The following is a 21,661-nucleotide window of genomic DNA, read 5'->3' as shown; positions in this document are numbered from 1 at the left end:
AGAGCTGGGATGTCTCACCTCACTCATCCAGAGGCTGCCAACAGGACACCCCAAAAATGTAAGGGGGACCCTGGGAGCTGCCCCTGTCATATCCCAAATCACCCTGTGTGCTGGAGAGGGAGGGTGAGATGTCTCCCAGGCACAGACACAGGTCGTAGCTGGACTGCAGAGGAACCTCATGCAGGAGAGCAGGGGGCTACTGCCACCCCCCACCTCACAGGGCTTCCCATTCCTAGGCAGAGCCCGAGTCCCATCTGCCACGTTCTCCCCATAGCCCCAGTGCGACTGCCCCTCTGGCTGGAATGGAATGGAATGGAATGGAATGGAATGGAATGGAATGGAATGGAATGGAATGGAATGGAATGGAATTTCAGTTGGAAGTGATCATCCAATCCAACTGTTTGAGCACTTCAGGGCTGACCAAAAGTTAAGGCCTCAAAAACCAACAGGTTTGGGGCATCAACCACCTCTCCAGGAAATCTGTTACAGTGTTTGACCACCCTCTTGGTGCCCATGGGCCACGGAGGCTCTTGTCCTGGGATGGGGCAGGACACATCTGCCCCATGTCTGGTGTTCTCCCCCTTTCCCGTCTCCCTCTCCCTTTCCCTCTCTCCTCTCCCCACCTCAGCCACCCCACATCACTGTGGTCCCCGTGCCCCCAGCACTGAGCCCCTGCCCCACGTGACCGAACCCTCCCTCCTAGAGCATCTTCAACCAGCAGCACGGGGGAAAGAAAAACAGACAGCACTCGAGGACGGGGAGGATTTTTAAAGCCCAGGCTGGTTCCAGCTCACTAGACCAGGACACAGGTGCCCTCCATTACAAGTTCACAGCTCCTGGACATGTTGAGGTGATTCCCCATTCTTGCAGCCCCTTGCACGAGCACAGCAGGAGGATTATGCCGCTCTGGCAGCCTCTGGAGCCAGAGCTGCTACAGGCTCTCATAACCAGAGGAGTTTTTCCAGCAGCACGTGACTGCGAGCAGGCAGAAGATGAGGATGAGCATAACGGCCAGTAAAACTGTGGCTGCTACCCAGTTATTTCTCTGGAGCCCTACAACTCTCTGGGGATTCTCTGAGGGAATCATGTTGGTGAGGTTGAGCATGTAGCCCAGTGTCCAGCCCACATCTATGTCAGCCACCTGTGCAGACAAAGAAGAGCGATGTGAAAGGCTGCAAAGTCCCAGGCAAGCTGGAGAGCAAGAGCAGACCTCTGCTCAGCACCCCCAGGTCCTGCTCCACAGCCACCATATCCATGCATGCCTTGGGCTACAGAAACCCCTTTAGTGAGACAAGCTCAGGGGGAGCATAAGTAGTCCTAGCCCGATGTCCCAGCAGAGCTCAAGAGCTTCTGAATCCATCCTTTCCCTTGCCCTGAGCACGGGCAGGGAAGCGTACTGCCCCATTATCCCCCACTGAATCCCCATCCCTGGAAGTGCTTAAAAGATGGGCAGATGAAGAGCTTCTTTGTTGGGTAGGTACGGTTAGGCTTGATGATCTCAAATGTCTTTTCCAACCTGGTGATTCTATGATTCTATGAATTCCCCACTCACAGGGCAGGGACGAGGTGGGCGTGGGCCATTTCATGGCACAAAGTGTGGAAGGTGGGGGCCTGGGCAACCCCTTACCTGCTGGATGAAGTGGATATTAAGCCACGTCGTGTTGTCGAATTTGTAGCCTTGCAAGAGAAGGGTGAGGCTGTAGGAGCTGGCAGCACAGGCGTCACGGAGGTGGGTCTTGTTCGTGGTGGGGAACTCCTCCTGCACCTGCAGAGGTGGAAGAAGCACAGGGGCTGACAGCTCAGAGCACTGCTTGGTGCACCCACACTGTGGGGAAGAACCCATAGCCCAGCTGGGAGAAAAGCCCAGGAATGCGTGGTCCTGGGGAACAGGAGGACCTGGGGAGCAGAGAATGGGCTCCAGATGAACCCCCAGGCTGCCCAGATGAAACCTGGGCAGAGCTCACCTTCTTCCAGGTGCTGGTGCAGAATTGCCTGATGGTGCTATTAACCAAGGAGAGGGGCTGCCCTCCAGTCAGGTTCAGAAAGTGAAGGCTGTGATAAAGCCCTGAGAAGGCCTGTGGGTGTTCGAGACCAAAGGTACAGGTTAGTGGAGCAGCCAGGCCACTGCCACCCCACACACCTCCTCCAGCACGCTTTGCAGGGGTCCTGAAGGCCACCTCTCAGCACCGCAGGGTGATGCCTGCCGACCCACACGGAGGGAGCCCAGGGACCATTCCCCACACCTAGACTGGTGGTCAGGGTCTGCCTGAGGAGCACCCTACACGTCCCTGTGTATCAGGCACAGCTTTCAGGGCTGGCAGTACTTGGGCTTTTCTCCTCCAGGGGTTTTCCTGTGCCCTTGGCCAACCTTCAGTGCCCCCAAACCCCATCCCATCACCACATCTCCTCCCTGTCCACTCCTTCCCTCAATCAGTGGCAGAGGAGACTCCCACCCTCTGTCCTCCCCCACCACATCCGCGGGTTTGGAGGCTCCTTACGAAGAACTGGCCCCGCACGGGCGGCTGATAAACCCCGTTGAACCCGCACGTCCTGTTGACCCCACAGCTGAAGTTGAAGAGTTTCTGGATGGCCAAGCTGCACGCTGCTGGGTCCCCCGTCCCCGTCACCGTGAAGACCTGTGCAGGGCTGGGTGTGCTCGGTGCACGGACACAGGGACTGTCGTAGAAGTCTGCTGTGGTGATGTTCTCCTGGTACCCCTTGGGGTAGCAGGGGTGTGATATCTGCTGGGGGGTGGGGCTGCCCTGGAGAAAGCGGGAGGCATTAGCATTGCCCTGGCACCGAGGATGAGGATGGAAAGGAGAGAAACAGCCCACAAACTGTTCCCACACCCAGATGCAGGACACTAACATGCTAGACCCACCCATGGGATCTCATCCATAGAATGTGGGCACAGAATGATGGAGACAAGCATGGCACAACCACGCTGTGGTCAGGGGTCAGCTATGGGGACAGCTGCATGCTCCAGGCCTTGGGGGTTCACACCCTGCACTGAGCATTAGACCTATTTCGGCCCTGCTCTTCCTTCACAGGGTCACCAGAGCCAGGGGAGAGCCAAATCTGAGAAGCCATTTAAGCAAACCCAAAATGGACATTGGTTTTTTCTTTGCAATGTCCTCTGGACACGGTCTTTTGCCAATTCCAACCAGCACGAGCCAGTGCTGAGCCCTCACCCCACAGCCAAGCTATGGATAGAAGTCCCCCTGTGCAGCAACACCCCCCACTTCACTCTCCGATGCCAAGAATCTGCTGCTGAAGACCAGCATGTTCAGATTTCTACCCATAAACCAAATTATTCATTATGATACTAGGGCTAAAAAATGTTACTGGGTCTTCCCCAACATCCCAGCACCCAGCAAGTTCCCTCCTCCTGGGCTGCGTCCTTCACGGCAGGGATGGAGATCTGGTGGAAAAGATGGGTTTGAGACAAGAGTTCCTGGATAACCTCTATCCTGGCAGTGCCCGTGGTCAGGCATCCTGCTTTGGGGTGTCCATCTCGGCTCATCCTGCCCTGCTGCTGGGACACCCCTAGGATGGCTCTGACTGTGGTGACCCTGTTGCATCCACCATCCTCACCGGGGTTTGCACAAAGGCACCAAGCCCCGCGGGTGTGGTGGTTACCTGGTGTAAGGAGACCAGCAGCAGCTTCAGGGCCTGCGTCTGCCCGTAGCAGAGGTAACTGTGGGTGTAAACGGAGTAGTTGGTCCCGTAGAGCCTGAAGAGAGCTCTTGTGCTGCTGTCATCTATGATGGTCCCAGGAAGGAATGTGATCTGGGCTGAAGCCCCACCAAGATCCAGAGCTCCAACCACATCCTCTGCGGGTGGATGGGTCCATGCACCTGTGAAGGATCGCTGCCCCGCACCAGGTGTTACCCACGGGGACCCAGCACAGGCCATCACAGGGGTGTCGGCTTCCCTGCTCAGACCACAGCACAGCAGGAACAGGGCATCCCCTGCCCACACTTTCCATGTCCTGTCCCCCTGTTTAACCCCTTCCTGCCTACACCCTCCTCAACCCACACTGGCCTCCATGTAGCACTGAGGTCTGGCCCTGGGCTGCTGCACAGCTGGGATCCAGGTGCTTTAAGGAGGGAAAGAGTGACATGTCCATCTAGGGGCTGAAAATGCTGCCTCTGAGACCAAAATAGACCCATAAATAAGGGGAGAGCACAGGGCTGGGCTTGATGCAAAGACCCTTGATTCTGCTCATCACATCAGTGGAGATTAATCTTCACAATCACAGGCTGCACTTATTTGGGTGACTGCTGCCTAAAACTGCATTCTTCTCTCTTCTGGGAATAAAGAAACCTGACTGTAGCTGAGGCAGGGGTAGATACACTGCTCACGTCCCCCCTTCTCTGCCCACACCCCCAGTCTGCACCTTGACGAGGGTCTCCAGCAGGTAGTTGACGGTGACCCAACCAAAGGAGCCCTCCTCGTTCCCCGTCAGGATCCGAGCTCCGCGGAAATCCACAGGGTACTCGCCGATGACCTTGGCAACCTCAGCAAAGACCTGCTCAGCCTTGGTGCTGTTCTGCGCCCTGCCCAGGGACGAGAAAAACACAAGCGCTGGAGGAGGCGATGGCTGCAGGGCTAACAGCAAGAGGCGGCCGTGCCCTGACACAGAGCGGGGCTGCTCAGAGACACGCCAGAGCCACCAAACCCCTCAACTGGAGCATTGGGAGTCTCCCTACAAATGCTGCCTGGGGGCTCTGCCTGGGCGTGTGGGAAGATTGACATGAGGCGGCCAAGGAGGCTCATCCAGCTCTGGGGCTGCTGCCAGGCTGGGGCTGCCCTGGGCTGGGGGCTCCTGGGGGGCTCGACGAGCAGCTCTCTTGGACAGCCCATCGGAGAGTGGACAGGGATGCTCTGCCCATCACTGTGTCCTGCCCGAGCAGCAGCACCCATGCCCCCAGCTCCCCAGGCCCACAGTCACCCGCATCCCTAGCTCCCCATGTCTCTAGCCCCTTGTTTCCCCAATCCCCTGTGTCCCCAGCTCCCCATGTCCCCAGCCCCCTGTTTTCTCAGAACCCGTAACGCCAGTTCCCTGTGTCCCAAGCCCCCTGTGGCCCCAGCTCCCCATGTCCCCAGCCCCCTGTGTCCCCAGCCCCCCATGTTGCCAGCCCCCCATGTCGCCAGCTCCCCATGTCCCCAGCCCTCCATGTCCCCAGCTCCCTGCCCCAGATCCCTGTGTCCCAGCCCCCTGTGTCCCCAGTCCCCTGTCCCAGCCCCTGTCCCAGCTGCAAGGCACCCACACCCACACGCTGGGAAGGGGTCGGAGGTGCCGGTACCTCAGCAGCCGCATGCCCGCCGTGGCCCCCAGGTAGGTTGGCGTCTCCCGCTGCTGCTTGGCCGGGATGAGCTCCATGGCCTTGTCCAGGCAGGGCTTCAGGCTGGCTCCAGCCCCAGCGGGGTCGTCGGCGTAGCTGGAGATGCCGGGTCCTGCAAGAGGGCAGCCTGTGATGGAGCGAGCTCAGGGCCACCCAGGAGGGACAGGGCAGCGGGGACACATCCAGCCCTTCCCCAGGCCCAGGGAGCTCTCAGGATCTCCTTGGCTCTCTCCAGAGACAGCCCAGAGCCACGCAGTGGTTGGACCCAGACAGGTACCACAAAGCGAGTTGCTGACCCAAAGGACAGTCAGGAACCACACACGAAACCCAGCAGAAACCTCATAATGTTCATCAGCTTCTGGTTTTAGGAGACCTCATGGGAACATGAAGCCTCATGGTATGAAAGCAGCTGTGAGGAGATGTTGTGAGAAGTTCCAGGGAAGCTGGAGCTGCAATTTGATGCACAACTACAGGCTGCAGGACTGGGCTGGCTCCAGGAACCTTGTGACTGGGGCTACATTCCTTACCCACCTCCAGGACCCCCAGCTACTGTAGGGCTCCCTAAGGTGCGAACTATCCCTTCTAACACTTTGGCTTTTCCACCAGGCTGCCTCTCTTTGGCCCCACACAGGCTCACAGTCTTAGGTCTCCAGTGATGCTGCGAGAGTCCAGGACAGCAACCCAGGAGCCTGGGCGAGAGGGACAGGCCCTTCTCAGAGCACTCACCAGACACAATGCAGGCTTCCACCTGGGAGACGATGCCGGTGCCGTTCTCCTTGTCCGCAGGCCACTGGTAGATGTAGAGAGCGGTGTGTGTGGAGCCGGCATCAAACACCAGACCGTACTGCAGGAGGCGGAGGGGACACAAGGTCACAGCACTCTCAAGGCTGCACCAAGTGCCATGGGGCTTTCTGAGAGCTTCTGCTCTTGCTTCCCATGCATGAATGTCACTCCACTGCTAACCCCCCTGATTAAGCCGTTCAAGAGAGTTAGAGCTCAGAAAGAGAAGAAGTGCAGATCAGCAGGGTGTCTACAGAGCAGGGAGGCACCCTGGCACGTCCCAAAGGGTGCAGGCTGCCCAAGCTGCTCCCAGACCTTGAGGAGTGGCAAAGCTCATAAACACTGACTTTTTTTTTAACAGTGTGTGAAAGCCAGCAGAAAGCCAGGGGAGACAGAGAGATTTAAATCCACTACATGTTCTGGACAGCTAAAAACTGAGAAGGGTGGAAAATGGAGCAGCCCCAGGAGAAGGGCTGCTCTCCTCCCTCCTTTCCTCAACAAAGAGCCAGGATTGTGGTTTAGGGGGATGGTTGATCTGCCCAGCGATACCTTGATTAGGTCAAGCCCTTGAAAAGCTGCGCTGGTTAGAGGAAGATTCACAAGCAGAGAGGAAGGCAGAGCTGCTGGAAGGGTGAGAGGTGGAAAGTGGCTGGTGGTGATTTCCGGGCTCGCCCAGGTCCCACCGGGCACCTACTTTGTTCCTTGTAGGCAGGGCAGCGTCCTTCACTGCGGTCACGACCAGGAGGAAGGCAGCCACCCCGAGCACTCCCAGCACGGCCACCGCGCTCCAGCCCGCTGCCCTGAGCAGCCACGTTCGCATCCCTGCGCCGGCTGCGGGGAGGGATGGTCTTCACAAAGGCTCCTGCTCTGTGTCCCCAGCTCCTCCCGGGATCCCCTTCTCCCAGCACCTCGGGACCCGCACAGCCCCTCAGTGACCCGGGACATGGAGCAGCCACGTGTGGAGACCAGGAACCTGCCCACGGCTGCTTTCATAGCGGCACATGGGACAATCCCAGCTCAACCACAGCCCCTCAATGACCCTCTGGGATATGTTGTAGCCACACGCCGAGATCAGGAATGTGCCCCAGGCTGGGGGCAAAACAACACATGGGACAATCCCAGCTCAACCACATCTCCTCAGTGACCCAGGACATGGAGCAGCCACGCGCGGAGACCAGGAACCTGCCCACGGCTGGTGGCAAAGTGACACATGGGACAATCCCTGCTCAACCACATCCCCTCAAGGACTCTGGGACATGGAGCAGCCACGTGTGGAGACCAGGAGCCTGCCCACGGCTGGTGGCAAAGCAAAGCTTGGAACGAACCAGGCTGAGCCACATCCCCTCAATGACCCCCACGGACATGGAGCAGCTGGGAGCGGAGACCAGGAACGTGCCCCAGGGCTGGGGGCACAGCAAAGCTCGGGCAGAGCGCAGCTGAAACGCTTCTCGGTCCCGGGAATCATAGAATCATAGAATAACCAGGTTGGAAGAGACCCACTGGATCATCAAGTCCAACCATTCCTACCAAACACTAACCCATGTCCCTCAGCACCTCATCCACCCGTCCCTTAAACCCCTCCAGGGAAGGTGACTCAACCCCCTCCCTGGGCAGCCTCTCCCAGTGCCCAATGACCCTTTCTGTGAAATATTTTTTCCTAATGTCCAGCCTGAACCTCCCCTGGTGGAGCTTGAGGCCATTCCCTCTCGTCCTGTCCCCTGTCACTTGGGAGAAGAGCCCAGCTCCCTCCTCTCCACAACCTCCTTTCAGGTAGTTGGAGAGAGCAATGAGGTCTCCCCTCAGCCTCCTCTTCTCCAGGCTAAACACCCCCAGCTCTCTCAGCCGCTCCTCATAAGGCCTGTTCTCCAGCCCCCTCACCAGCTTCGTTGCTCTTCTCTGGACTCGCTCCAGAGCCTCAACATCCTTCTTGTGGGGAGGGGCCCAGAACTGACCCCAGGATTCGAGGAGCGGTCTCCCCAGTGCCGAGCACAGAGGGAGAATAGCCGGCTCCCCCTGCCCGGCTGTGCCCCCCGTACCTTGCGGGGCCCCGTCCGGCCCCAGCGCCGCGGGGCGAAGCCGAGCCCCGAGCCGCTCGGATGTCCGGGTTCCTGCGGCCGCGGGGCGGGGGGAGCCGCCGCCCTGCCCTTTCCCGGGACGGAGCAGCCGCTCAGCTGCGCTCTGCCCAGGCTTTGCTGTGCCCCCAGCCCTGGGGCGCCTTCCCGGTCTCCACTCGCAGCTGCTCCGTGTCCGTGGGGGTCATTGAGGGGCTGTGGTTGAGCGGGGATTGTCCCATGTGCCGCTTTGCCACCAGCCGTGGGCAGGGTCCTGGTCTCCGCGCGTGGCTGCTCCATGTCCCGGGTCACTGAGGGGCTGTGCGGGTCCCGAGGTGCTGGGAGAAGGGGATCCCAGTGTCCCCTGCCTGCAGCTCTGTGTGCCCTGCAGCCCTGCCTACACCTCTGCCTGCATCCCTACCTGCATCCCCACATGCTCCCTGCCTGCACCTCTGCCTGCACCTCTGCCTGCACCCCTGCCTGCATCCCCACCTGCATCCCCACCTGCACCTCTGCCTGCATCCCTGCCTGCATCCCTGCCCGCATCCCTGCCTGCATCCCTGCCCGCATCCCCACCTGCATCCCTGCCCGCATCCCTGCCCGCATCCCCGCCTGCATCCCTGCCCGCATCCCCACCTGCATCCCCGCCTGCATCCCTGCCCGCATCCCCACCTGCATCCCTGCCCGCACCCCTGCCTGTACTGCTCCAAGGGACAGGAGCCTGACTGTGGGGGTGGTTTCTGAGTGTTGGGACAGGTTCCTGTCTGTGGGGACAAATGAGTCCCTGGATGTAGGGATTTGTCCCTGGGTGTAGGGATTTATCCCTGGGTGCAGAGGTGGATGGGACTCTGGACATTGGGACAGATGGGTCCCTGGCTGTGGGATCGGGTCCCTGACCAGAGGGTCAGGTCCGTGGCCGTGGAGATAAAAGGCTCCTTGGCTGTGCGGACGAGTTCCTGACCATGCAAATGGGTCCCCAGCCGTGAGGACAGGTCTCCAGCTGCCAGGTCCCTCCTGTTTCTCTCCTGGCCCCTCTGCCAGCGTGTCTCTACCTGCCGTGGGACAGTGTGGGGCACAGCAGAGCCAGGTGACAGCTGGGTGTTGGGTGGCGGGCTTAGCCCGTACTCCACCTTGCAGTAGTTTTATGCAACAAGTCTGCAGCAGGGATGTCTGTGGGGTTCCCAAACCTCTACCGCTGCCCTCAGTGGGTCCCCCAGAGGGGCAGAGGTGCCAGCTAGGCTCATCTTGAGCTTCATGGGTGGCTGCAGGCACTGCCATGGGTGGAGGTGTCCTAGGCTGACCATCTCCTCTGGCAGCAAAGTGGTTAATGCCAGCCGCTATTCCCACGCCAGCTCTCCAACCTCAGCCCTGCTGCCTCCTGGACAAGCTCTCCTGGGCAGGTTGCTGGTCTGGGGCCAAGGGGAGGGCCGTTTGGGGACTCGGGGCAGCCTTTGTCCTAGGAGCAGGGCTCCACACGTCAGGTACGCACTGACACCGGGAGCAGAAGCCGGAGCAGCCTGGGTGAGCTGGGGCACGGGACGGGATGCCCCTCGGTGGAGGGGTGGGAGGATCAGACAGACCCAGGGGTGCCCCAGCCAGCAATGAAGCCACGTGCTGGGGGTAAACAGGTTTCTGAGCTGGAGGGAAAGGGCTGGGGCAGATGCCTGCTGCACCCGGTGCCCGTGGCGGACAGAGGGGCATGGACAGGGCACAGAGGGCACTGCTGAGCCCGGGCACTGCTGATCCCCAGCACTGCTGGGAGAGGTGGAAGGCAGGGACAGCTCTGCTGGGCAGAGATGTTCCTGGCATGCACGCTTATTCTCTTTCCTTAGATGCTTAAGAGCCCTTTCGGTTTTCAAATCCTAGAAGGGCATGGTGAAGCAGTCGGCTTCCTGAGTGACAGAGTCATGGAACGGTCCTCCCACTGGACCAGGGGGCTCAGAGCCCCATCCAACCTTCAATGATTCTATGATTTTATGATTCAACACCTCCAGGGATGGGGCAGCCACCACTGCTTTGGGCAACCTGGGCCAGACTCCCCCCACCCTCATCATAAGGAATTTCTCCCTAATGTCTCATCTACATCTTCCCCCTTCCAATTTAAAGCCGTCCCTCCTCATCCTACCACTCCAGGCCCTTATAAAAAGTCCCTCCCCAGCTTTCCTGGAGCCCCTTTCAGGGCTGGAAGCTTCTCTAAGGTCTCCCTGGAGCCTTCTCTTCTCCAGGCTGAACACCTCTGACTCTCTCAGCCAGCCCAGCAGTGCCTCTGAGTCTTTCCTCCCAGCTGTGGTGGCTCCTCTGTCCCTCCCGGTGAGGGACACTATGCAGTGACGTGTCTGCAGAGCATATTGCATGCACACACACACAAACAGGGGCAGCAGTGGCCCAAGTGCTGGGCACAGCAGTGAACTTTCCATGGGTTGAAATGCCTGGGCACTGCTCCTTGCAGCACTGTGCAGCCACGTGCCTCTTCTTCAGTTCTGGTGGCAACACCATCACCTCCTGTCCCTGCTGCTCAATTAAACCCACCTCATGCAATAATGGATATCAGTGCTGACCAGACCGAGGAGCCACCACAAGGCTGTGCAGATCGATCAGCTTCTCACCACAAGAAGGATGTTGAGGCTCTGGAGCGAGTCCAGAGAAGAGCAACAAAGCTGGTGAAGGGACTGGAGAAGAAGAGGAGCGGCTGAGAGAGCTGGGGGTGTTTAGCCTGGAGAAGAGGAGGCTGAGGGGAGACCTCATTGCTCTCTCCAACTACCTGAAAGGAGGTTGTGGAGAGGAGGGAGCTGGGCTCTTCTCCAAAGGTACAGGGGACAGGACGAGAGGGAATGGCCTCAAGCTCTGCCAGGGGAGGTTTAGGCTGGACATTAGGAAAAAAAATTTCATGGAAAGGGTCATTGGGCACTGGCAGAGGCTGCCCAGGGAGGGGGTTGAGTCACCTTCCCTGGAGGGGTTTAAGGGACGGGTGGACGAGGCGCTGAGGGACATGGGTTAGTGATTGATGGGAATGGTTGGGCTCGATGATCTGGTGGGTCTCTTCCAATCTGGTGATTCTATGATTCTATGATTCACATGCCTTTCACGGTTTTTTCCACCTGCTGGGCTCCCTCCCTGTGCCCTGCTTTCCTCCCTGGTCCTCACTGATTCTCTGTTTCCTTCACACGTTGCTTCCTGCGCAGTCAAATGGAAATGAGTCCCTGCCAGAGCAGGTTCAGCTCAATTCCCTCCCGCTGCGCAGCCAGGACGGTGCATTTATCACTGTTTCCTATCATTCCATCACATTGTGCCTGGGACAGGATTTTCCAGGCTGTGGGCTGGGCTGGGGACTTTTGCCACTGTTACCTGGAGCAGAGGAACCGCTTGCTGGTGGTGCTGTGATATCTGGGCAGACTCTGGCAGGGCTGATAGGATTGGAGAGGTGACGATGCAAGGATTCGTCATCTGCTTCCACGTGATACCTCTGGGTCATGGCCACCATGCAGGGAGGGCTCCTGCTGTAGGATAAGGTCTGATAAAGGTTACCTGTAGTCCTACATCCCATGATGTGGGCCAGAAGAACAGCCACTATCTGTCACTATACAGCCTATATCACACTGGAGATTGGTCACCCTTGTTAGTCACCAGGGATGCTGACTCCAAAACAGGAATCAGCATCCCCTTTGGCCTTGTCAAAGGTCTTTCCTCCCCTGTTGAAGCTGCTGACCTGGCCTGGTGAATGGGCAGGGGAATTTCTCTGTGGTTTTATGAACTTGCAGGAGAATTGAGCAGCCAAGCAACAGCCTCCAGGTGCCATCCGAAAGCACTGATTCAGTGGAACCACTTCTCCAAGCTTTGCCCAGGGCTCTCGGGACATCTACCACTCAGCTGGACTCTGGCTTGCAGCAATAGGAGCTGCAAGCTCTTAAGCTGGAGGGGGGGAGATTGAGATGAGATCTTAGGAAGAAATGTTTTCCTGTGAGGGTGGGGAGGCCCTGGCCCAGGCTGCCCAGAGCAGGGGTGGCTGCCCCATCCCTGGAGGTGTCCAAGGCCAGGTTGGATGGGGCTTGGAGCCCCTGATCCAGTGGGAGGTGTCCCTGCCCATGGCAGGAGGTAGAACTGGATGGGCTTTGGGGTTCCTTCCAACCCAAACTATTCTGTTATTCTAACACTGTGGACGGATGTCTTCCTGGCTCCCTGCAGTTGTTCTGCTTGTGTGGCTAGTGGCACAGAGCAGGGTGGTGCAGAAGGAGGAGGGAGAGCTGTGCATATAGAAAACCATATCTGGACCAGCCATGGGGCGCTGAGCACGGGAATTTGTCAGCTGCCAGGTGCTGAGGCCACTGCAGGGAACCAGACCCTTTGGCTTTGCTTCTCCACTGCAGCTCTTCCTGATGCCTCCAGGGCTGATTCCACCAGGAGCTGTGCTCCAGCCAGATGAGTAGAGGTGCAGGATCTCCTTCGTTCCCCTCTGGCCTCGCCTGCCTGTGCAATGCTATCGCTGCTGGCACACCAGCCTGGCCACGGGGCTGTGTGTACCCAGATAAGTGGGAGCTTTCTGCTTTTGCCCTTCTGTCTGCCCTTGGGACTGCAGGAGAGGCTTGGAGGTCACCTGCAGGCAAGGATACAACCCTTGTGTATCTGCTTACCTGCTGTGGCATCGCCAAGAGATGAGGAGAGCTGGGCTGGAGATGCTGTTCCCTTGCTTGGAGCAGAGAGGACTCTCTCAAGGGCACTCTGGGGCTGCTGGGCAACAGATGCAACCTGACAGTTCCAAGGTGCCGCTCTGCATCCATCCCTGGAGGGGACGGTCCTGCTCCCAGGCTGGGTCTCCTGTCAGCCACTGCTGTGCCTGCCCCAGAGATGCTGCTGGGAAGGGAGATGCTGACCTGCCACCCAGTTTGAGGAAGGCAGAGGGATGATGTCCTTGCTGTGTGCTGAGAGGAACTTGAAGAGCTGAGGATGAGATGACAGGGCTGAAAAAGCCAGTCTGAGGGAGGGAGCGCTCAGCAGGATAGGGTGTCCCACCCTGGAGATGGCCAAGGATCTCCCATAAGAGCAGCCATACACTGGAGGATGGCTTCGAGCCTTTGGTAGGGAAGGGGAAAGTCCCTTCTTGACAGGTCCCCCATCCTTTCACCTTGCAAACTCAGAGGTATAAGCTGAGGATCGGGGTTGTTCTTACAGGTTGGAGGAGGAATGGGCTCCAAAGCCAAGGTCATTGTAGGTCTCCTGGCAGCCACCTGTGTCTTCAGCATCATTGCCCTCATTCTGAGCGTCATGAATGTGAAGGACGCGTTTCTGCCCCCCGGCACCAAGGTAGGTTCCTGGGGAGAAAGGCAGCTGCCCACTCTCCTTGGCTGCCCCTGGGGACAGGGTTCGCTACAGGCTTCAGGTGGGCTGTGCTGTCACCGAGATGGGGATAAACCCCTGCACCGGCCAGTGTGCCAGGGATTTGGACACTGTGGCTGTCCTGCCAGCACATACCACCCTTCCATCGCAGAGCATGGGCTTGTGATGGAGCCTTGACCCCAACACAGCTGGTAATTGCAATCATAGAATCACAGAATCACCAGGTTTGAAAAGACCCACTGGATTATCGAGTCCAACCATTCCCATCAATCACTAAACCATGTCCCTCAGCACCTCATCCACCTGTGTCTTAAACCCCTCCAAGAAAGGTGACTCAACCCCCTCCCTGGGCAGCCTCTCCCAGTGCCCAATGACCTTTTCTGTGAAAATGTTTTTCCTAATGTCCAGCCTAAACCTCCCCTGGCGGAGCTTGAGGCCATTCCCTCTCGTCCTGTCCCCTGTCACTTGGGAGAAGAGCCCAGCTCCCTCCTCTCCACAACCTCCTTTCAGGGAGTTGGAGAGAGCAATGAGGTCTCCCCTCAGCCTCCTCTTCTCCAGGCTAAACACCCCCAGCTCTCTCAGCCGTTCCTCGTTAGACCTGCTCTCCAGCCCCCTCACCAGCTTCGTTGCTCTTCTCTGGACTCACTCCAGAGCCTCAACATCCTCCTTGTGGTGAGGGGCCCAGAACTGAACACAGGATTCGAGGAGCGGTCTCACCAGTGCCGAGTCCAGAGGGAGAAGAACCTCCCTGGACCTGCTGGTCACGCTGTTTCTGATCCAAGCCAAGATGCCATTGGCCTTCTTGGCCACCTGGGCACACTGCTGGCTCATGGTCAGTCGCTGTCAACCAACACCCCCAGGTCCTTCTCCTCCCCGCAGCTTTCCAGCCAGACTTCTCCTAGTCTGTAGCACAGCAATGCCGCAGGGCTGTCCCTGCTCCGTTGACACTCTTCGTTTGGCCACTCGAGGTTCCCCTGCCCACCAGGAGCTCCACTCGCTCTGCAGCGGGTGAGGCTGGTCTGCACCCACTGACACCCTCTGTTCCCTCTGCCTCCCCCAGTACGGTCTCGTGTTCGATGCTGGCTCCACACACACAGCTCTCTACATCTACCACTGGCCTGCAGACAAGGAGAACGGCACCGGCATCGTCTCCCAGCTGGAAGCCTGCACCGTGTCGGGTGAGTGTGCCGGGATGTGCCTGTCCCTCCCCTGCTCAGCGGGGTGACGCTGGGGTTGGCCGACCCGGCACTTGCCAGGGTGGATGTCCCACAGCACCAAGGCGCATTGGGTTCTCACCGGGCATCGTAAATGCTGAATGATCCAAACTGCAATGATTTTCTAGGCATTTGTAGATACCTAAAGAAGTATTTATTCCTCTTGCAAAGGTGCTGCTGGGCTTTGCAACAAGGGCTGGTCTCTCGGGAGGGAAGGACCAGGCTAGCGAGGGGAGGTTGGGTCACCTAAATGGTAGATGGAGTGAGGCTGGGGCTGGCAAAGGCCACCAGGCCAGGGCAGAATTGACTGGGCAGGGCGGGTGAGAAGGCTCAGAGCTCTCCTCAACCTCAAATCCAGGCTCTGCGGTGGTGGCGTGGCAGTTACTGGTTAACTGCAAAGGTCTGGCAGAGGGCAAAGTGTAAGGGAGAGGGTGCATGGGCTGAAGGCATTAATGGTGAGCTTTGGCATTAGTGGTGTGCAAAGCTCGGGGGAAGGTAAATAGTGAGTTTTCCAGCCCAGGGCCTATCCCTGCCCACCGCAGGGCCATGCTGGGCACTCAGATCTGATGTCAGCCTCTAAAAATAGGAACTCAAACAAGTTGTGCAGCTTTGTGTGTTGGTATCAGCTCCACTCGCCTCCCAAGCAGAACAAAGGAGAACCTGCCCCTTCCCCAGGAGAATAAGAACTGCTGGCCACCTCCGGGCTGTTCAGCCTCCCTGGGATCCAGCAGATGCCAGTATCATGGGACTCACACTGCAGCTCTCCCCGGTCACCCTGCGCAGGAGCTCGGTGCCAGCTCTCATGTGTGGGGCCGCGGCACCAATGCTGCCTCAAATCAGGCCACCCCTGAGCGCTGCCCTTGCAGGGACACCCTTGGCAAGGGCACAACCAGCCTGGGTACGCAGGGAAAAAGCCTTAGGGACTTTTGAGGAGCATGACTTACCCACCACCAGGTCTGAAACCTGGGGGTTCTGGAGGTGGATAAGGAATGTAGCCCCAGTCACTAGGTTCCTGGAGCCAGCGAGGTCCTGCAGCCAATGGTTCTGCATCAAATCGCAGCTTGGGATGCTGGATACACACAGTTTGCTCCTTCCCCCAGGCTGCTTCTCTGCTTCCTTGGACCTTCTCACAACATCTCACAGCTACTTTCGTACCATGAGGCTTCATGTTCCCTGTCCCTCCTGGGTGGCCCTGAGCTCACTCCATCACAGGCTGCCCTCTTGCAGGACCCGGCATCTCCAGCTACGCCGACGACCCCGCTGGGGCTGGAGCCAGCCTGAAGCCCTGCCTGGACAAGGCCATGGAGCTCATCCCGGCCAAGCAGCAGCGGGAGACACCAACCTACCTGGGGGCCACGGCGGGCATGCGGCTGCTGAGGTACCGGCACCTCCGACCCCTTCCCAACGTGTGGGTGTGGGTGCATTGCAGCTGGGACAGGGGCTGGGGACACAGGGGGATGGGGACATGGGGAGTTGGGACACAGGGGCTGGGGACACAAGGGGCTGGGGACATGGGGGGCTGGGGACAGAGGGGGCTGGGGACACAGGGGATTGGGACATGGGGGCTGGGGACACAGAGGGCTGGCAACATGGGGAGCTGGGAACACAGCGGGCTGTGGGCACGGGAAGCTGGGGACACAGGGGTCTGGGGACACAGGGGTCTGGGGTTATATGGGGCTTGGGACATGGGGAGCTGGGGGCATGGGTGCTGCTGCTCAGGCAGGACACAGTGATGGGCAGAGCATCCCTGTCCACTCTCCGATGGGCTGTCCAAGAGAGCTGCTCGTCGAGCCCCCCAGGAGCCCCCAGCCCAGGGCAGCCCCAGCCTGGCAGCAGCCCCAGAGCTGGATGAGCCTCCTTGGCCGCCTCATGTCAATCTTCCCACACGCCCAGGCAGAGCCCCCAGGCAGCATTTTTAGGGAGACTCCCAATGCTGTGGTTGAGGGGTTTGGTGGCTCTGGCGTGTCTCTGAGCAGCCCCGCTCTGTGTCAGGGCACAGCCGCCTCTTGCTGTTAGCCCTGCAGCCATCGCCTCCTCCAGCGCTTGTGTTTTTCTCGTCCCTGGGCAGGGCGCAGAACAGCACCAAGGCTGAGCAGGTCTTTGCTGAGGTTGCCAAGGTCATCAGTGAGTACCCTGTGGATTTCCGCGGAGCTCGGATCCTGACGGGGAATGAGGAGGGCTCCTTTGGTTGGGTCACCGTCAACTACCTGCTGGAGACCCTCGTCAAGGTGCAGACTGGGGGTGTGGGCAGAGGAGGGGGGACGTGAGCAGTGTATCTACCCCTGCCTCAGCTACAGTCAGGTTTCTTCATTCCCAGAAGAGAGAAGAATGCAGTTTTAGGCAGCAGTCACAGGCAGCAGCCTGTGGTTGTGACACCGATGTGATGAGCAGAATCAAGGGTCTTTGCATCAAGCCCAGCCCTGTGCTCTCCCCTTATTTATGGGTTGATTCTGGTCTCAGAGGCAGCATTTTCAGCCCCTAGATGGACATGTTACTCTTTCCCTCCTTAAAGCACCTGGATCCCAGCTGTGCTGCAGCCCCGGGCCAGACCTCAGTGCTACATGGAGACCAGTGTGGGTTGAGGAGGGTGTAGGCAGGAAGGGGTTAAACAGGGGGACAAGACATGGAAAGTTTCTTGGAGGCTTCTGAGCCCCCAAAACCTCGAGGGATGGGACAGAGACTGACTTCCTCCAGTTCAGACTAACACTTGCGGTCTTATGGGGCCAGTTTTCATTTTCAGGGAAATGGGAACATCCACTGGACACTGAGGTTCTTGGAGCTCTGGACCTGGGAGGTGCCTCGACACAAATAACCTTCCAGCCTGGAGTCACCATTGAGGACAAGAATACCTCTGTCTTCTTCAGGCTGTACGGTACCAACTACTCTCTGTACACCCACAGCTACCTCTGCTACGGGCAGACGCAGGCCCTTAAGATGCTGCTGGCTGCTCTCCACCAGGTACCACGGCCACCGGTCACCAGCACCGGCTCAGCCATTGCCCCTTCATCATTTCCTGAGCCCAGCTGTATCCTTAGGTTCTTCCTTCTCCAAAGTAACAAGCAATATGAGGGGAGGAAATGGCCTCAAATTGCACCAGGGGAGGTTTAGATTGGGTTTTAGGAAACATTTCTTTACCAAAAGAGAGGTGAAGCCCTGGCAGAGGCTGCCCAGGGCAGTGGTGGAGTCTCCATCCCTTGGGGGGTTCAAAAAACATGTAGATTTAGTTCTTCAGGACATGTTTTAGTTGGCATGGTGGGGTTGGGCTGAGCGTTGGACTGGATGAGCTTAGAGGTCTTTTCCAACATTTTATTCCATGATTCTATGATTCCCTCTCCCCATTCACTCACCGTTCCTCCATTTCTGCCCAGAGAGAGGATTCCCAGCACCCTCTCCTCCTCATGGCTCCACCGCTCACCCCTGTCCCCCCATCTCACTTTGGAGAGAGGTCACAGCCTGGTGCTCTGGGAGACTGAGATGCTCGGGGAGTGTGCGGATGGGATGCATCCTCAGTCAAATCCTTCTAGGGCCTAGATCTTGCTTTTGGGGAATATCTAAGCACACCATGGGCTCTGCGGTAGGGTCTCGCTGCAGCCACACCAAGTCTCACTGTTGGCTCCCACTCTCTCCAGGGCAGCCCCACCCCCCAGCAGATATCACACCCCTGCTACCCCAAGGGGTACCAGGAGAACATCACCACAGCAGACCTCTACAACAGTCCCTGTGTCCGTGCACCGAGCACACCCAGCCCTGCACAGGTCTTCACGGTGACGGGGACGGGGGACCCAGCAGCGTGCAGCTCGGCCATCCAGAAACTCTTCAACTTCAGCTGTGGGGTCAACAGGACGTGCGGGTTCAACGGGGTTTATCAGCCGCCCGTGCGGGGCCAGTTCTTCGTAAGGAGCCTCCAAACCCGCGGATGTGGTGGGGGAGGACAGAGGGTGGGAGTCTCCTCTGCCACTGATTGAGGGAAGGAGTGGACAGGGAGGAGACCCCAGAGCTTGTCTCACCTGCAAATCTCTTCTCCTGTGCTGGGAGGTGGCTTCTGCTTCCTGTGGAGAGGCTCTCCAAAGGGATCTGAACAGGCTGGACCACTGGGCTGAGACCAATGGCATGAGGTTTAACAAGGCCAAATGCCGGGTCCTGCACTTGGGGCACAACAACCCTGTGCAGTGCTACAGACTGGGAGAAGTCTGTCTAGAAAGCTGCCTGGAGGAGAGGGACCTGGGGGTGTTGGTTGACAGCGACTGACCATGAGCCAGCCGTGTGCCCAGGTGGCCAAGAAGGCCAGTGGCATCTTGGCTTGGATCAGAAACGGCGTGACCAGCAGGTCCAGGGAGGTTCTTCTCCCTCTGGACTCGGCACTGGTGAGACTGCTCCTCAAATCCTGTGTTCAGTTCTGGGCCCCTCACCACAAGAAGGATGTTGAGGCTCTGGAGCGAGTCCAGAGAAGAGCAACAAAGCTGGTGAGGGGGCTGGAGAACAGGCCTTATGAGGAACGGCTGAGAGAGCTGGGGGTGTTTAGCCTGGAGAAGAGGAGGCTGAGGGGAGACCTCATTGCTCTCTACAACTACCTGAAAGGAGGTTGTGGAGAGGAGGGAGCTGGGCTCTTCTCCCAAGTGACAGGGGACAGGACGAGAGGGAATGGCCTCAAGCTCCGCCAGGGGAGGTTTAGGCTGGACACTAGGAAAAAAATTTTCACAGAAAAGGTCATTGGGCAATGGAGAGGCTGCCCAGGGAGGTGGTTGAGTCACTATCCCTGGAGGTGTTTTAAACAGGTAGATGTTTTAAGAGGTGTTTTAAGATGGGTAGATGAGGTGCTCAGGGACATGGTTTAGTGGTGGATAAGAATAGTTGGACTCGATAATCCAAGAGGTCTTTTCCAACCTGGTGATTCTATTATGTTCCAGCCCTCCCCAAGGGAAATGAGAAGGTCATGCCCCAGAGAGAAAGGGTAAGCTAGCTCAGAGTGCAAGTGGAAGCCCCAGGGCTTGTCCACCAGCTCCAATACTTTCTGGTAGAACATTAGGTGGGTGTTGGATGCAGAATCCTGGGAATTACATGGGACTCTGTCCCTAGGCAAAAGGGGCCCCTGGATCTGGGTTTTTTTGGGGTGAGGAAGGAGATGCATTTTTTACTCTCCTTACCCCACAGGCCTTCTCTGGGTTCTACTACACCTTCCACTTCCTGAACCTGACCAGCCAGCAGTCTTTAAGGGATGTCAACTCCACAGTCCAGACCTTCTGCAAGAAGAACTGGACAGAGGTGAGAGCCCTGTGAAGGGCAGCAAGGAGCCCTGTGCTTGTACCATCCCAAATCTCTGCCCAGGAATCACACACCCTGCTGTTTGCTGCACCAGGGAGGGTTTCTGAGCCTCTGTTTCTGTTGCACCGTGTCCCCTGACGGCCCCACAGCTGGTGGAGACCTTCCCACAGGACAAGAAGTACCTACACACGTACTGCTCCACGGCACTTTACATCTTGACGCTGCTGCTTGATGGTTACAAATTCAATGAGCACACGTGGAGCAGCATCCACTTCAGCCGGCAGGTAAAGACCCTGCAGGGGCGCGGGAGCAGGCAGCTGCTGCTGCATCTTTGCCCTGGCCCAAGGACACGTTCAGGAGCAGCATCTCTGCAGTCCCCTGCACTAGAAATGTGTCCCCACCTCATGTCTGCCACCCAAGGATGACAGCACAGCTTCATTCTATTGTACCTGCCCCCAAACCACATTTCTCACCTATTCTGGTGTGAACCTAAGCCAACTTCGAGGTGATCAGAGAGCTGCAGAGCAGGATTTGGCCATGTTCGTTTCTCATATTGGGTAGAATTAAGTTGGGTGTCACAGAGGTGGTGGTGGCCCCATGACCCATTTGAACCAGAATATGACAGGGGGGTTGGAAATGGATCATCTTTAAGGTCCCTTCCAACCCAAACCATTCTATGATGAACCTGTTATATGATGACCAAATCTAAAAGATTTTGGGGTGGGGGGAAGAATGCTCAGATGCAACATGTGTGCAGGTCACAGAAGCTCATCTGGACCAGAGCAGTCATCCAAGTTTGGCTGCCCTTTAGCCCTTGGGTAGGGGGAGAGGAAAGTTCTCTGTAACTGATGCTGGTAAGATCAGGTTCACCAAATCCAGGTCCATGTGTTAATTCACAGCTGGGACAGCTCATGGGAGAGGTGCCTGTCAGTCCCTTGCAGCAAAGCTTGGGAGAGGCACTTTCGGATGATCTCTGCTCTCTCACCTCAGGCAGCAAACACGGACATCGGATGGACACTGGGCTTCATGCTGAACTTCACCAACATGATCCCCACAGAGGCTCTGGAGCTTGTCAAGGGGCAGCAGCCCAGCCTGTGGGCAGGTGCCGTCTCCCTCATTGTGCTGGCCATAGTAGCAGCCCTGGTGGCTGCTTTCCTCCAGTGTTTCTGGAAAACCAAGTAGCTGCCACCCGCCTAACCAGATGCGTCCTGCCCGCTAAACCAAACAGGGAAGTGGTGCAAAAGAAGGTGGAAGTGGGAGAAGAATGAGGGCATTAGACTCATCTCCATTGCTCAGGAGGATGAATTGGGTCATCTCTGTAAAGATGTCAAAGGTGACAAAGATGTCTTGAGCTCTGCTAGTACCTCCAAGAGGATAAGACTCCAGACACCAGAAAAACTGTTAATCTGGCTGACAAAAGTTGACTGAGCCTTGGTGGCTGGATGATGCCAGATGAATCCAAACTAGAAATAAAACCTTTTTTGGTTTTCAAATACCAAAGTTGCCACCCAGCCCAGCTCAGCTGCCTTGGCACTCCCAGTCCTGCTGGGCTGCTCTCCCAACAGCTGTGGGAAGCAAGAGGTGATGGAGAGCAGCGGTGGTCACCAAAACTCTGAGGAGAGGGGTGACCTTATCTGTGTCTTGCCCTGGGCAAGATTCCTGTAATCTGTGATGG

At 57.8% G+C, this 21,661-nt stretch overlaps 2 protein-coding genes across 2 annotated transcripts; one reads left to right on the top strand and one right to left on the bottom strand.

The window, feature by feature from the left end:
* Positions 1-748: 748 nt before the first annotated feature.
* On the bottom strand, positions 749-8,219 carry LOC138729292 (ectonucleoside triphosphate diphosphohydrolase 8-like). The gene is made up of 10 exons (XM_069873379.1): positions 8,165-8,219; positions 6,823-6,959; positions 6,075-6,192; positions 5,310-5,460; positions 4,400-4,559; positions 3,640-3,870; positions 2,499-2,762; positions 1,965-2,075; positions 1,628-1,765; positions 749-1,141 (listed from the first exon to the last, which is right to left on the bottom strand). The coding sequence occupies exons 2-10, from the start codon at positions 6,946-6,948 to the stop codon at positions 932-934; spliced, it is 1,509 nt and encodes a 502-aa protein (XP_069729480.1). The 5' UTR covers positions 6,949-6,959; positions 8,165-8,219; the 3' UTR covers positions 749-931.
* A 1,385-nt stretch (positions 8,220-9,604) lies between these two features.
* LOC138729131 (ectonucleoside triphosphate diphosphohydrolase 8-like) lies at positions 9,605-21,373 on the top strand. The gene is made up of 10 exons (XM_069873102.1): positions 9,605-9,700; positions 13,346-13,477; positions 14,571-14,688; positions 15,952-16,102; positions 16,793-16,952; positions 17,452-17,682; positions 18,354-18,617; positions 19,876-19,986; positions 20,136-20,270; positions 20,977-21,373. Exons 2-10 carry the CDS (start codon positions 13,358-13,360, stop codon positions 21,166-21,168), a joined length of 1,482 nt encoding a protein of 493 aa, XP_069729203.1. The 5' UTR covers positions 9,605-9,700; positions 13,346-13,357; the 3' UTR covers positions 21,169-21,373.
* The last annotated feature ends 288 nt before the right edge of the window (positions 21,374-21,661 follow it).

The sequence above is a fragment of the Phaenicophaeus curvirostris genome, chromosome 20, assembly GCF_032191515.1.
Source record: "Phaenicophaeus curvirostris isolate KB17595 chromosome 20, BPBGC_Pcur_1.0, whole genome shotgun sequence".
Classification (NCBI taxonomy): domain Eukaryota; kingdom Metazoa; phylum Chordata; class Aves; order Cuculiformes; family Cuculidae; genus Phaenicophaeus; species Phaenicophaeus curvirostris.
Note: the sequence above shows the minus strand (reverse complement) of the source record. Positions and strands in the feature narration are given on the sequence as shown.